Here is a 13,519-nt window from a genome sequence, read left to right on the forward strand (position 1 = left end):
TGAGAGCCTGATGGTATCTGTATCCTTAGCCCTGAAGATTGTCAGAAGCCCATCTCTACAGAGTCCCCATCTGTGCACTGCTTCAAAGTCTGGGAGTGGCCTGGGTTCATAATTCCCAAGATACTAAAAGATGGAGTCTCCATCTTCACAAAGGGGCACTAGTTACGAGTTTCTTGTATAGCTTTCCGGAGATATTCTTAGTCCTTTCCAAGACTGTCCCTCACTGCTGAACAACTGATGAAGTAAAAATCCCATAGAAGAGATGAAGTCAGCTGTTGTGGTTGGAGTAGAGAGGGCTTGTGACACATCTGTAGTTTGAAAAACATTGAATTATAATGATATGTAATTAAATTTCAAGAGATATTTATTGATGTGTTTTTTGTATTTAAAATAATATTGTTAACATATTTTAAAGTGCTAATTTTCTTTTCATGTTTTAGATTTAAAATGGTAATACAGTTTTGAATCAAAGAGATAGAACATAATGTGATAAGCAACTATATGAAAAGATTTATCAATTTGTGAGAAAAGTATAACTTTAGCAATTTGAAAATTATTTTCTCTGATTAAAAACCTTTAACATATTTTTGTGACAAAAATTCAAGTAATAGCATTTTCTATGTTCTTTTTTTAAAATGATAAAATTTTCAGTTCTGTAAAACTCATCCAAAATGATTTTATAGTCATTGATGCTTATTATTTAAGCTTGGTTTTATACTTCATAATAAAATTTTAATGATTGTTTGCACTGTACTATTGGATTAGTAGAATTATTGTATAAAAATCTTAATTTTATAAATTATTCAAGTGAGGCTCCAGCTCCAGAAAATTTAAATAACTTACTCAAGGTCTTGCTGATAATTAATGAATATTTGCAACTAAAACTAGGACTTCCTTTCTAATTTTTTTAAAAAAATTAGGTTTGGTAATGGTATACAAGTATAGGTTAGTTATTATAGAAATTTTTGAGTTACTAATTATTTCTTAAATTAGATAAACTATATTAAACCTGTCTTACCAAAATTGTTCTTACTTCTTTGTATTACATTCTTGAGAATATGTCTCAACATTTTACAGTTTTCTATTTTCATTTTTTATAGAGTTGGAAAATATTTAAGTCTCAACAAATGAATTCCACACTTGAACTTTGCTGCATTCCTGTGCCACCTCCTCCTTTAGAAAACTGATCTTAGAACAGAGGTAAAAATTATGTAATTTAACTTTTTAAAGGATAAAGAGTGAATTTCCCATACACTTATATATATTAGGCCAGTGGTCGGCAAACTCATTAGTCAATAGAGGGGCAAACCACAGCTTGACTAATGAGTTTGCTGACCACTGTATTAGACTTTTGATAATCCTTGGAGGATAGCTTCTATTTATTAGGCAATTCTACCGAGGAGACTTGAAAGAATCACATCTTAATGTCTTTGAAATCTACTTTTAAAAGTGTTTTCTGTTTAATAGTTATGTCTTTTAACTTTTTTGTTGTCTAACCTTTACAGTTACTGACTTATCAAATTTTCTTAGCATAACTATATTATCGACATTTAACTACATTTAGATCAGTGTTGTCCAAAAGAATTTCCATGATAATGTCTGTGTTCTATATCTGTGCTGTCCAATATGCGAGACACAAGCCACACTTCGTTACTAAGTACTTGAATATAGCTAGTGCAACTAAGGAATTGAATCTTTAAATTTTATTTTATGTTATTATTAGCCACTTATAGCTAGTGGCTACTGTATTGGATAGTATAGCTCTAGGTTTTTCCTTAGGGAACTTGGTATTTACAATAACAGCACATTTTAAGTGCTTAAGTTTCACACTTAATCTAAATAGCTTGAAAATTTGCTGTAGCAAAACTCATTTTTTACTATCTCATATGTTGTCTTAATACTTGTGTAGCTTTGTTTAATAAATTTGGTCCATCAGAAGACCTTAAGAGCAGTTATCATAGTTAGTCTTGCTCACTGATGTAGCCTGGCTAATGTAGCTCAATGGTTGAGCATTGACTTATGAACCAGGTGGTCACAGTTCAATTCCTGGGATTCAGGCTCGATCCCCAGTAGGTGGTGTCCAGGAGGCACCCGATCAATAATTCTCTATCTCATTGATGTTTCTATCTCTTTCTTTCCCATCCTTTCTGAAAGCCATAAAAATATATTTAAAAGAAATAAAACTTCTTTCTTTAAAAATTTTTGGTTTAATTAAGTTTAAACTAAGCCTTCTTATCTAAAATATATACTAGATGAATTTCTCCTTTAGTGAAAGGCACTCGTTATTTACTTTTGGTAGTCTCTGAAAGTAGTAATGCTATCCTCAATTCAGTGCTTTTTTCTTTCAGAGATAAGAGTAACAAGGTAGAAGAAGATGCTGGGATCTGAACGTGGTGTTGTGGAAGAATGGTTATCAGAATTCAAGGTAAGTTGGATTAGGGATAAGAATGTGTCATATGATTCTATATGTCAGTAATTTAAACAGTAAATATGTGTTCTTGGGAGAAATCGAAATATTATGATATGAAGTAGAAATGGCAAAATTTGAAATAACATTTCTGTAATTGCAACTTTCTAAAAGGGCACTGATGTGAATAATGGCTAGAAGATAATATATAAAAATGAAAATAGTTTGTTAGGATTAATGAGGATATATAAATTTTAAAATATTCAATTCAACGAAGGGAAACCTTCAGTTTTTAATAAGGCATAGAAATAGGATTTTTGCCTTATTTTATTTCCTGTAATTTAAAATCATTCATTGATTTGAGTGAAAACTATAATTATTAACATTATGGAAAAAAGTGTTTTATAAACATAAAATACAAGAATTAAAATATATCTAAACTGCCTGGCCGATGTGGCTCAGGAACCAAGAGATCACTGGTTCGATTCCTTGTCATGGCACATGTCTAGGTTGCAAGCTTGATCTTCAGTAAGGGGCATTCAGGAAGAAGCCAAAAAGATGTTTCTATTTCTCTACTTCCCTCCCTTCCTTTCGCTCTAAACAATCAATAAGAACATATTAAAATATATCCTTACCTACTTTTTTAGATTATATTAGTTTAAGATGACCCATTTCAGCAAATCTTGGTTTTAATATGTGTTTCTAATCATTTTTATGGTTTAATGGTTAGGATTATACAGGGTGGGGCAAAAGTAGTTTTACAGTTGTAATGAAAATAAATAATATAATAATTAATAATAATACAAGAATAAACTGTGTTTCGAGTACTCACAGTTGTAAACCTTCTTTTGCCTCACCCTGTATACTGTAACTATTTGTTTTATTAACATTCATGGTTATTTCTTATATTAATTTTAAAAATAAATATATTTTTATTGATTTCAGAGAGGAAGGGAGAGAGAGAATAACATAGAGAAAATCATGGAACGGTTGCCTCCTGCATGCCCCCCACTGAGGATTGAGCCCACAACCTGGGACGTGTCCTTGACCAAAATTGAACCCAGGACCCTTCTGTCCCCAGATGCTCTATCCATTGAGCCAAACTGGCCAGGGCTCAGTTTTTTTCGTAATTGACTCCTATAAATATTTTCAAGAGAAACTCTTTAAAATAAAGTTTCTGACTTCCCAAATATTAAGTTCACTTTTGTTTTCTTTAAAATTTTTTTTTTTTAGGCATTACCTGACACTCAGATCACTAATTATGCAGCAACTTTACACCGGAAAAAAACATTGGTACCAGCCCTCTACAAAGTTATTCAAGATTCAAATAATGAGGTAGGAGAGTTTATAAGAAAAATAATTTCAACATAATAAAATGAAATATGTGTACTATAGCACATATATTTAAGTTTTATAGTTTTTCCTACTCTTTTTTTTTTTTTTTAATTCTTCTTAAGGGACTGGAAAATGTTTTCTGCTATTTTTCATTCTGATAGTTGCTTTGGCTTTCCTCATGCTCTCTCTCCATATTTTTAAATGTTTTGATCAAATTGGTTCCTGCTGAGGACAGTATATTTAATTCTTCATCTGAGTGACCATTATTTTAGTAGATTATTTGTTTAATTCAAAACTCTCCTTTGTTTCCTTTTCTGGAATATTTCTTTTTCTGGGAGCCAAATTTTAACCATACACTGATTGAGATTTATTTATTTTATTTTAAGCATTCTTTGCAGTTATTTTATTGACAATATAGAACTATGTATAATCACCCTAATCAACGAACTTAGACTGGTAACATAAAATGATACTGCTAGTAATTTAGCTTCAAAATTATCAGAGAAAGCATATTTTAGCCTAGTCAAGATTAATGAACTTAATATTAGAGTTTTCTTTTATTCAGTTTGTCATAAAGGGAAAAAAGTCCAGTTATTGAATCTATTTGCTAATTTATGCAAAATACACACATTATCTTTTCATTAACACAATAGTTATGACATTTTTATCACCACTGGACTCATGTATGCTTTAAAGTGAAAATGAAAGGAACACACAGGAAAGTAGCTTCTTATCTTCCCAGATACAGCCTCCACGCGAGCCTCTGCTGTGTACTGGAGTGAGTTTGAAGAAGTTCAGGTAATCATCTCGTAACCAGCAGCCTAACTTAAAGTGCATCTTCATTTTTGTCCAGTCACTAAAGCTTGCTTATTGACCTCTTTCTTTCCTATCTCCTAAACTTGGATTGGCTCTCAGACTTGCATCTGTTACCTTGTGTAGCGGCAATTACAGGATTCATTTGCTTCTTTTTCTCTTGCTGTGTATTTATGAATGTTTTATAACTTCAAATGTGGTAATGTACATATAGTATGCATATTCTTGGTCAGGCATTTTCAAAATTCTGTTTGGATACCGAATGTGTGTATTCCCCACCCTCTGTTTTGCACTGTCCTAACATTTAAGCTTTGCTTATTAAAATTTGTTTTATGCTTTCTCTTTAGATTGTAAGCTCTTCATGGGCAGTAGTCATATATTCTATATTTGTTACTTCATAGAATCTAATATTCTGCCATCTACATAATGAACACTTAATAAATATTTATTGGAAGAATAGTGAAATACAAAATGAGATTCTAAAATGCTGTCATTTTTATTGGGACTCACATTCCCTGGTTAGAGCACTATCCCCTATACCAAATAGGTGGCGGGCTTGGTTCCTGGTCAGGGCACATGCTTAGGCTTTGGGTTTGATTCCTGGTAGGGGCTCAGATGGGAGGTAACCGGTCAGTGTTTCTTTCTCTCTCTCTCTCTTCTGTTCTCTTCTCTTCTCTTCTCTTCTGTTCTCTTCTCTTCTCTTCTCTTCTCTTCTCTTCTCTTCTCTTCTCTTCTCTTCTCTTCTCTTCTCTTCTCTTCTCTTCTCTTCTTTCTCTCTCTCTCTCCCCCTACACCCCTCTCCCAACTCCCTCTCTTCCTCCCTCTTCTTCTCTCTCTCTAAAACAAAATCGATAAAATCATATCCTCAGGTAAGGATTAAAAAGAAAAAAGTATCCGTTTCCTTGATTCAGTTATACGTGGAAACTGTGACATTTTAAAAAGTTATTTATATTGTTTTATATTGTAATACTTCACACAATGTGTCAAACTTTGTCATGGCTAGAAATGGAAAATTTATAACTTTATAGAGATTCAAGGTCAAGGCCCAGCAGTCAGCATAATCAGCCAGTTGACAGAGCAGGTCTATCCATTCTTTTCTCCTGTCAGGTCATAGGTTCTAACTGTGTTCATACTTAAGAAAAACAGAACATTAAGCTCTGTAGAATCATTAATATATAGAACATTAGTCTCTGCACCAACATATTGCTTCACTTTTCTCATTTCCCTCCTTCCAGATACCTTAGTCACTCTAGCGGTTCTTCCACTTCAAGGAGACCTCCAACTTTCTGCACTTTAAATGCAAAACTAAAAATCTCTTACAGTCTTACTTCTTTGGTACTGTTTAACTTCATTTTACACCTCTTTTCTCATATTCTTCTCCTTATTTTTAGCTCATTAAAAAAGAATAAGAAAGTAGTTGGGAGCTCTCTTATTTTCCCATTCAAATATACCATCATCTCTACCCATCCTCTCCTGCCTTTCCTGCTGTAGAGTAGATAAAGTATCCTAGTTTATCAAAGGCCATCTCTTTCACTTGGGCCTGGATCCCATCTTCCCTAGTCATCTCAAAGATTGTTCCTTTAATTATCTCCTCTCTTTCCTCCATGATTGATTTCCCTCCCTTTCCTAATGAGTGCAGTATGGCAAAGAACCATATTCTATTTTTTTAAAGTCTTATTTGATTTGCTGTTTTATATCTATCCCATTTGGTTGTCTCTTTTCACATATGAACTATATAAAGTATTGCTTATCTATAACTTCTTTCTGTTTGACCTCTTTTCCTCACCTCACATTCTCTTTAACCTAAATTGGGCTTCAGTGTCCAGTATTCCAGCCAGATTGTCTCAGTGTGTTCATCAGAGAGCATGTATCTTAGTAATTATTTTATCAAACTGTTTGCTAAATTTGGGGAATGTGTCAGTTATTCTTAAGCTTTATTTTCTTTTAACCAGAGGAAAATGACCTTTAACACCTTTTGCTGTGGGTGATAGTTTCATTTAGGGGAGGTTAGAGTCGTGTATAATACTGAGAAACTAAGAACACAGTGGCCAAATACTTACGCTTGGAATTAAAGATTTTTAACAGATCTTTAATTCCAGGACTTCTATTGTAGGTCTGGCAAGTTTTTAACAGTCTTATTTTGCAGTGGTATCTGATGAAATGTTCCTGAATTTCCAGCCACTCTTCCTCTGACTTTAAAAAAAAGGCAGAATAATAATTTTCCTCAGTCTGTATTTCTTTGAATGCTTAATTAAAATATAGTCTCCTACATGTAGTTTTTGCTACTGAGGAAGGAAGTTAAGATCTTTCTAAAATAAACAAATAATATTGTTCCATGGACATTAACATTTAGAGAAGGTAAAAAAAAATTAGAGAAAGTAATTTTAGCATCTTTTACTAAAGAGGAAAGTAGATTAAAAAAAATATTTATTTATTTATTTATTTATTTATTTATTTATTTATTTATTTATTTTTGGGGAGTATTTAAGATCTTGCTCCCCAGCATATGTCATCAGTTTGGTTCAAATAAACGTATAAAATAAAAACCGTGTGTGTGTGTGTGTGTGTGTGTGTGTGTGTGTAATAAATTTATAAGAGCAACAATCTTTAATTTCCTGAAAGACCTGAATATTATTGTCAGCATTTAAAAAAGATGCCAGCAATTGACTATTTTCAAAAGTATATTTCTTATTGGCACTATGTGGAATATTGTAATTAAAGAACTCTCACCTCCTATTCCATCTTTGCTGTAATATAAGAAATGTGGTATAGTGGGAATATCAACCTGGTGTCCGAAGACCTGAATTCTAGTTATCTTCCTACATCACTAAACTCTCTGTCTTTGGCAAGTTGTTTGATCTAGACTTCAGTATAAGGAGAAAGATAAAATGTTTTTTAAGATTTTGAATATAATAATAGTGATTTCACATAAGGGGTTAGTAGTTACTAAACTAAAATTGGTTTGTATAATTTTTTTTTAGCTTTAGTTGTTCCTTAAGAACTAAGTTTAACATGTCTAAATATGTTATGTGTGCAATAGGATAAGTTGACTTTTAGTTTACATTGTGAAAAAAGTGGCTTTATTCTAAAATGTTTTATTAAACTAGTGTTACATTTTAAACATTATAGTTTCCTGTCAGTGTTTGTCTGCATTTTGAAATCATAGTTTTGTTTAGTCTCCAAATATTCCAAAGAAAAATTCTAAATCAGCAGTATCTGCTTAGGGAAAAGGGGAAGATTTATTTAAACCAATCATTTTCTTTAGTTTTCATGGTCATGAAGTTCCTTGTAAATCATATTGTGTGATATCTTATGAAGAATTATCCAATTAAACATTTGAAAACCTATATCTGAAGAATTTCCTCCTTTTCAAAATATTTCAAATAAATATAATTAGCAGAATTTATCAGTCTCTTGTTAGCTAGCATTAATTTAAAATATTAGCATTTTGGATGTCCAAATATTACATATTGCAAAATCCCTTTCTCTACTGAGTGGTATATAATTTATTTAAATCATAATCTTAAATTGATATTTAACTTTCAACAAGATCATTTGATATTATTTTCTTTCAATAGAAACTTTTTTAAAATGGAAGATACTAAGGGTTGCTAAGAACAGAAAAGGAAACTTATTAAATATAAGTTGATACATTAATTAAAGAACTATTGTAAATTAAGTAGTATAGTGTATTAAAAGTTATGTTGACATTATATGGCCACAAAGTACTTCTTATAGTTAGTATATTGGTCAGTTTAATATGTAATCTCACTACATAGAGATTAATAAGATTTGGTTGCACTGATTCAAAATATGCAAGAATTATGTTGAGAATTTAGTTTAGAAATATAAGTATATGTGCCTTTAAAAATACAGTTATATCCAAAATAATGGAAATAATTAATGCACTTTGTTTTACTTTTAGCTCCTGGAACCTGTCTGCCACCAGCTGTTTGAGCTCTATCGTAGCTCTGAAGTTCGACTTAAGAGGTTCACGCTGCAGTTCTTGCCAGAATTGATGTGGGTTTATTTACGGCTTACAGTTAGCCGAGACAGACAGAGTAATGGTTGCATTGAAGCACTTCTGTTAGGAATTTATAATTTGGTAAGTTGAAATTGATAGTTTGGGAAAATTTAAGTATTTTTTAAAGTTCTCTGAAATTATACTTAAAGAATATTTAGAAAAATTGAAATGTCTGTTGAAAAATTTGAGTTAATTAAATTGAGCACAAGAGAAACTTAAAAAAAAATCCCATTTACCATTGCAACAATAACAACAAAAAGATACCTAGGAATAAACTTAACCAAGGAGGTAAAAGACCTAGATTAGGAAAACTATAGGACATTGAAAAAGAAATAGAGGAAGATACAAACTAATGGAAATGTATACCATGTTCTTGGATTGGAAGAATTAATATTATTAAAATGTCTATACTACCCAAATCTATAAATTCATCACAATCCCTATTAAATACCAATGGCATACTTCACATAACTAGGGGAAAAAAATACTCCAAAAATTTATATGGAACCATAAAAGAACCCAAATAGCTGCATAATCTTGAGAAAGAAGAACAAAGTTGGATATCAAACTATGTTACTAAGTCATTATCAGCAAATCAACCTGGTATTAGCAGAAGACTAGGCATATAGACCAATGGATCGTAACAGAGACCCCAGAAATTGACCCATACCATTATGGTCAATATTTGGCCAAGGAGGCAAGATCATACAGAGGAGTAAAGACAGTCTTCAAGAAATGGTGTTGGTAGAACTGGAGAGACATGCAAAAAGGTAAAACTAGACCACCAACTTAGACCATACACAAGAATAAACTCAAAATGGATAAAAGACTTAAATGTAAGGCACAAAACCATAAAAATCTTAGGAGAAAATAGGCAGTATTGGAATTTTTGCCAATACATCTCCTAGGACAAAGGAAACTAAGAAAATAAGCAAATAGGACTACATCAAATAAAAAGCTCCTGTACAGCAAAAGAACTCATTAAAATGAAAAGGGAACCCACTGTATGGGAGAACATATTTGACCACCTTCCCAGGTCTAATAAGGTCAGTCTTCTCTATGATTATGCCTGTTACGTATACTAATGTGAAGTGTAAAAGAAACAGACAAATGAGGCAGTAGGGAAAGGGAGTGATGCAGGAGGGGCATTTCACCCCTGGCATCTGTAGGCAGATTTTGATTGATACCTGCAGAACATTGGATGTAAAAATGATGGATACATTGTCCTTTTCATTGAAAGATAAAATGCTTTAAAAATTCACAAGAATTTTCTTACAGTTCTGTAAAAATGATCTAAATATGAACTTATTTTTAATTACTTGGACTAATAATTACATTAATATGTAGCTTATTTGAAGTCATTAGCTTATTGCTGAAGAATTGTATGAGTTTCTTTTAGTCAAGATTCATTCTATATTAAAGTAGTGTGTTTTTCTTATTTTAATAAGTACGGAGCCTTGAATTTAATTTGTTTGACTCAAACATTTAATGTTTCTACTTAAAGATCTAACCACTTGTAATCTCCCTGCCCTGTGCGTAAATTGAACATGAAAATTGATTTGTGTGCCTGCTTCCTTCATGTCTTTGCTGTTATGTTGTATTTGATTTACTTAGTATTGCACTAAAATCTCTCAAAGGATAATTCAACCACCAAAGTGTACAAATTTGCTAATTTAGCAAAAATAAATTAGGGTAGTAATTTATTTCATTTTTTATTATTTTTGTTTTTATTTTTATTGATTTCAGAGAGGAAGGGAGAGGGAAAGAGAGAGAAACATCAGTGATGAGAGAGAATCATTAATGGCTGCTTCCTGCACACCCCCTACTGGGATCGAGCCCGCAACCTGGGCATGTGCCCTGACCAGGAATCAAACCATGACCTCTTGGTTCATAGATGGCCACTCAACCACTAAGCCATGCCAGCCGGGCAATTTTTTAATTTATATTACTATTTCTAAACATCTTCCTCAGTTACCAATGATATGTTTGGTAAATTAAGAAAGTAATTATTATTTCTAGTAATCCTTGGATTATTTCATTATTTTTGTTTGTTTTTTAACTAGGAAATTGCTGATAAAGATGGAAACAATAAAGTTCTGTCTTTTACTATCCCTTCTTTATCTAAGCCTTCAATATACCATGAGGTAAGTAAGATTGGAAAGGTATGATTATTTAAAAGTATACTGAATAAAGATAAAAAGTCAGCTTCTTACCAGAGGTAAATATTCCTAACACATCTTTATTGATTTACTTATTAAAAGTAGATGTTTGTTATCTATACATTTAAAGGCTAAGAGACTGTCTGACTGGTAGCAGTGATGCACACTGACCCCCAAGGGGCAGATGCTCAATGTAGGAGCTGCCAAGCTGTGGTGAGTTGGCAGCGGTGGTTCTTGGGTGCAGAGAGGAGGGAGCCCGATTGCAGGGTGCATCACCCGAGAACTGCCTTCTCGCAATCCAGGACCCCTTGGGGGATTTCGGAGAGCTGGTTTCGGCTCGATCCCCGCAGGCCAGGTGAAGGACCCCATGGGTGCATGAAACCAGGCCTCTAGTTAGTGATATAAAGTTGAGCTGTTGTCAAGAGAGGCAGAAAGTAATTAATGGGTAATTTTCCTCTAGTTCTTGTTTCTTTCTTTTTTCACCAGTATTCTTCACCAGTATCATTTTTAATCTTTTTTATTAGTGTTTTATGAGTTTTAAAAAATATTCTTTAAATCATTTTTATTTTTCAATTAAAGTTGATATACCTTAGTCTTTAAATTTTTAAAATCTTCAATAGTAATTAGAAATCATCTATATTTGATTGGGTTTTGTTTTTATTTATTTATTTTGGGGGGAGTATTATTTTTTAGGAAAATGGCTACTTAAAAGAATCTTACTGCTGTAATGATTATATTTCCATTCAAAAAATTCTAGTTGATGCATTCCAGCTGTTCACTAACATTCCACTTCTGATTTTTACATATATTTATTTGGTTGGACAATGTGAGAACAATGCTTTTATTGAGCTGAATTCCTTCTGCCTCCTCCCTTTAAGGATATGTGTTCTGAATCAAGTTTCTGACCTCAGGTGGCTTTTAGTGCATAAAGTCATGAGGAAAACATTTAAAGAAGCTTTACCAGTAGTCTAAAAATTATATTCCATTTTTTTTTTTTAATCAACACTCAGTATCCTGTTGTCTCATAGCTCTTTTTCCCCCCACTTAATGATATCCTCTGGGACTTTGTTTTGTGTTGGAAATAGAATGCCTGCTATTTAGCCCAGGACTCATTTGAGCATAGAATATTTCTGAGTAACTTAATTTTAATTAAGTTCTGTGAATCATTATGAAATGGAGGATAGTGAACCATTTATGAATGGATGGTTCTAACTATAGAAACATGAAGTCAATTATCTCACTATTAAAGAGACATTTTTTTATACATTTTATTGATTTTTTTACAAAGAGGAAGAGAGATGGATAGAGAGAAACACCGATGAGAGAGAATCATTTATCAGCTGTCTCTTGCACACCCCCTACTGGGGATGTGCCCACAACTAAGGTACATGCCCTTGACCCGAATTGAATCTGGGACCTTTTAGTCCGCAGGCTGACGACGCTCTATCCACTGAGCCAATCTGGTTTCGGCTAAAGAGACATTTGATCATAGCCTTCAATATTATTTGTGTTTTATAATTATAGTGCTCTATACCTATTGTCTCCATTGTAGAATGGGATTAATGAGAATACTTACCTACCTGAAGTTATAGAAAAAATTCACAGTATGAATGTACAGTCCCCAAAACTGCTCATGTTGTAGAGTATAAATTGAAATGTACATATTTATAATGTTTAGTCTTTTCAGCAACTTTTTTTATTTTTTTATATATATAATTTTCAAAAAGAGCCATAGAATATATATCATTGAAAAATGGAATGGGTTTTGAAAGAGAAGAAATGGTTTGAAACTGTCCTTTTTTGAAACAAATGTCTTCATGTGATACAGATTTTTTACTTCATTTTAGAAACACACTCATACTTTCTTTATATTTTTAGCCCTCAACAATTGGATCCATGGCTTTGACTGAAGGAGCATTGTGTCAGCATGACCTCATCAGGGTTGTTTATAGTGATCTTCATCCTCAGAGGGAAACATTCACTGCACAAAACCGGTAATGGTAAAAACTGTGGACAGCAATAATTGTCCTGGAGTGGTCTTTCTCTCTTGTTGGTCATATCTCTTTTCTTTTGCTTTTCTTTCTTTTACTTATATCCTTAGCTTCATTTGTCAGTCTTTTTTTTTTTTTTTTTTAGTTTTTAATTTTTGCAGTTATATTTTGTATATCTAAAAGTTTTTCTTGCTTTCTGAATGGTCTTTAAAATACTGATTTTGTTTAATTGGTGTGTTTGGAGATTTTAAAAAAATATATGTTTTATTGATATTTTTTTATAGAGAGGAAGAGAGAGAGGGATAGAGACTTAGAAACATCGATGAGAGAGAAACATTGATCAGCTGCCTCCTGCACACCCCCTACTGGGGATGTGCCCGCAACCAAGGTACATGCCCTTGACTGGAATCAAACCTGGGACCTTTCAGTCCACAGGCTGACACTCTATCCACTGAGCCAAAACGGTTAAGGCGTTTGGAGATTTTTTGAAACATCTTTTATATTTTTGAGAATATTAATGATAATTTGCCTTATTCAGAGTTGTTGCTTTTTTTTCCCTTTTTGTATTTTCTGTTTCTTTTATTTTTTATTTTCTTTTATTTTTTATTTTTATTATTATTATTTTTTTAATATTTTATTGATTTTTCACAGAGAGGAAGGGAGAGGGATAGAGAGTTGGAAACATCGATGAGATAGATACATCGACCAGCTGCCTCCTGCACACCCCCAATCAGGGATGTGCCCGCAACCAATGTACATGCCCTTGACTGGAATTGAACCTGGGACCTTT

At 32.6% G+C, this 13,519-nt stretch overlaps 1 protein-coding gene across 9 annotated transcripts in view; it reads left to right on the forward strand.

Annotated features, from left to right (window-relative positions):
* The window catches only part of FAM126B (family with sequence similarity 126 member B), a 35,225-nt gene that overhangs the window by 6,537 nt on the left and 15,169 nt on the right, over positions 1–13,519 (forward strand). For 3 of the 9 annotated variants that reach the window (XM_045575634.1, XM_045575635.1, XM_045575636.1), the window contains 6 exons: positions 1,101–1,200; positions 2,351–2,425; positions 3,641–3,742; positions 8,481–8,660; positions 10,643–10,723; positions 12,617–12,732. In XM_045575634.1, coding sequence (XP_045431590.1) covers positions 2,375–2,425; positions 3,641–3,742; positions 8,481–8,660; positions 10,643–10,723; positions 12,617–12,732 — 530 coding nt within the window. In that variant the 5' untranslated portion in view covers positions 1,101–1,200; positions 2,351–2,374. Of the gene's footprint in view, positions 1–1,100; positions 1,201–2,346; positions 2,426–3,640; positions 3,743–4,395; positions 4,541–8,480; positions 8,661–10,642; positions 10,724–12,616; positions 12,733–13,519 lie in introns of those variants that run through there. The other 6 variants (XM_036421006.2, XM_036421010.2, XM_036421009.2 and 3 more) reach the window with 4 other exon arrangements.

The sequence above is a fragment of the Pipistrellus kuhlii genome, unplaced genomic scaffold (genome assembly GCF_014108245.1).
Source record: "Pipistrellus kuhlii isolate mPipKuh1 unplaced genomic scaffold, mPipKuh1.p scaffold_m20_p_7, whole genome shotgun sequence".
NCBI lineage: Eukaryota > Metazoa > Chordata > Mammalia > Chiroptera > Vespertilionidae > Pipistrellus > Pipistrellus kuhlii.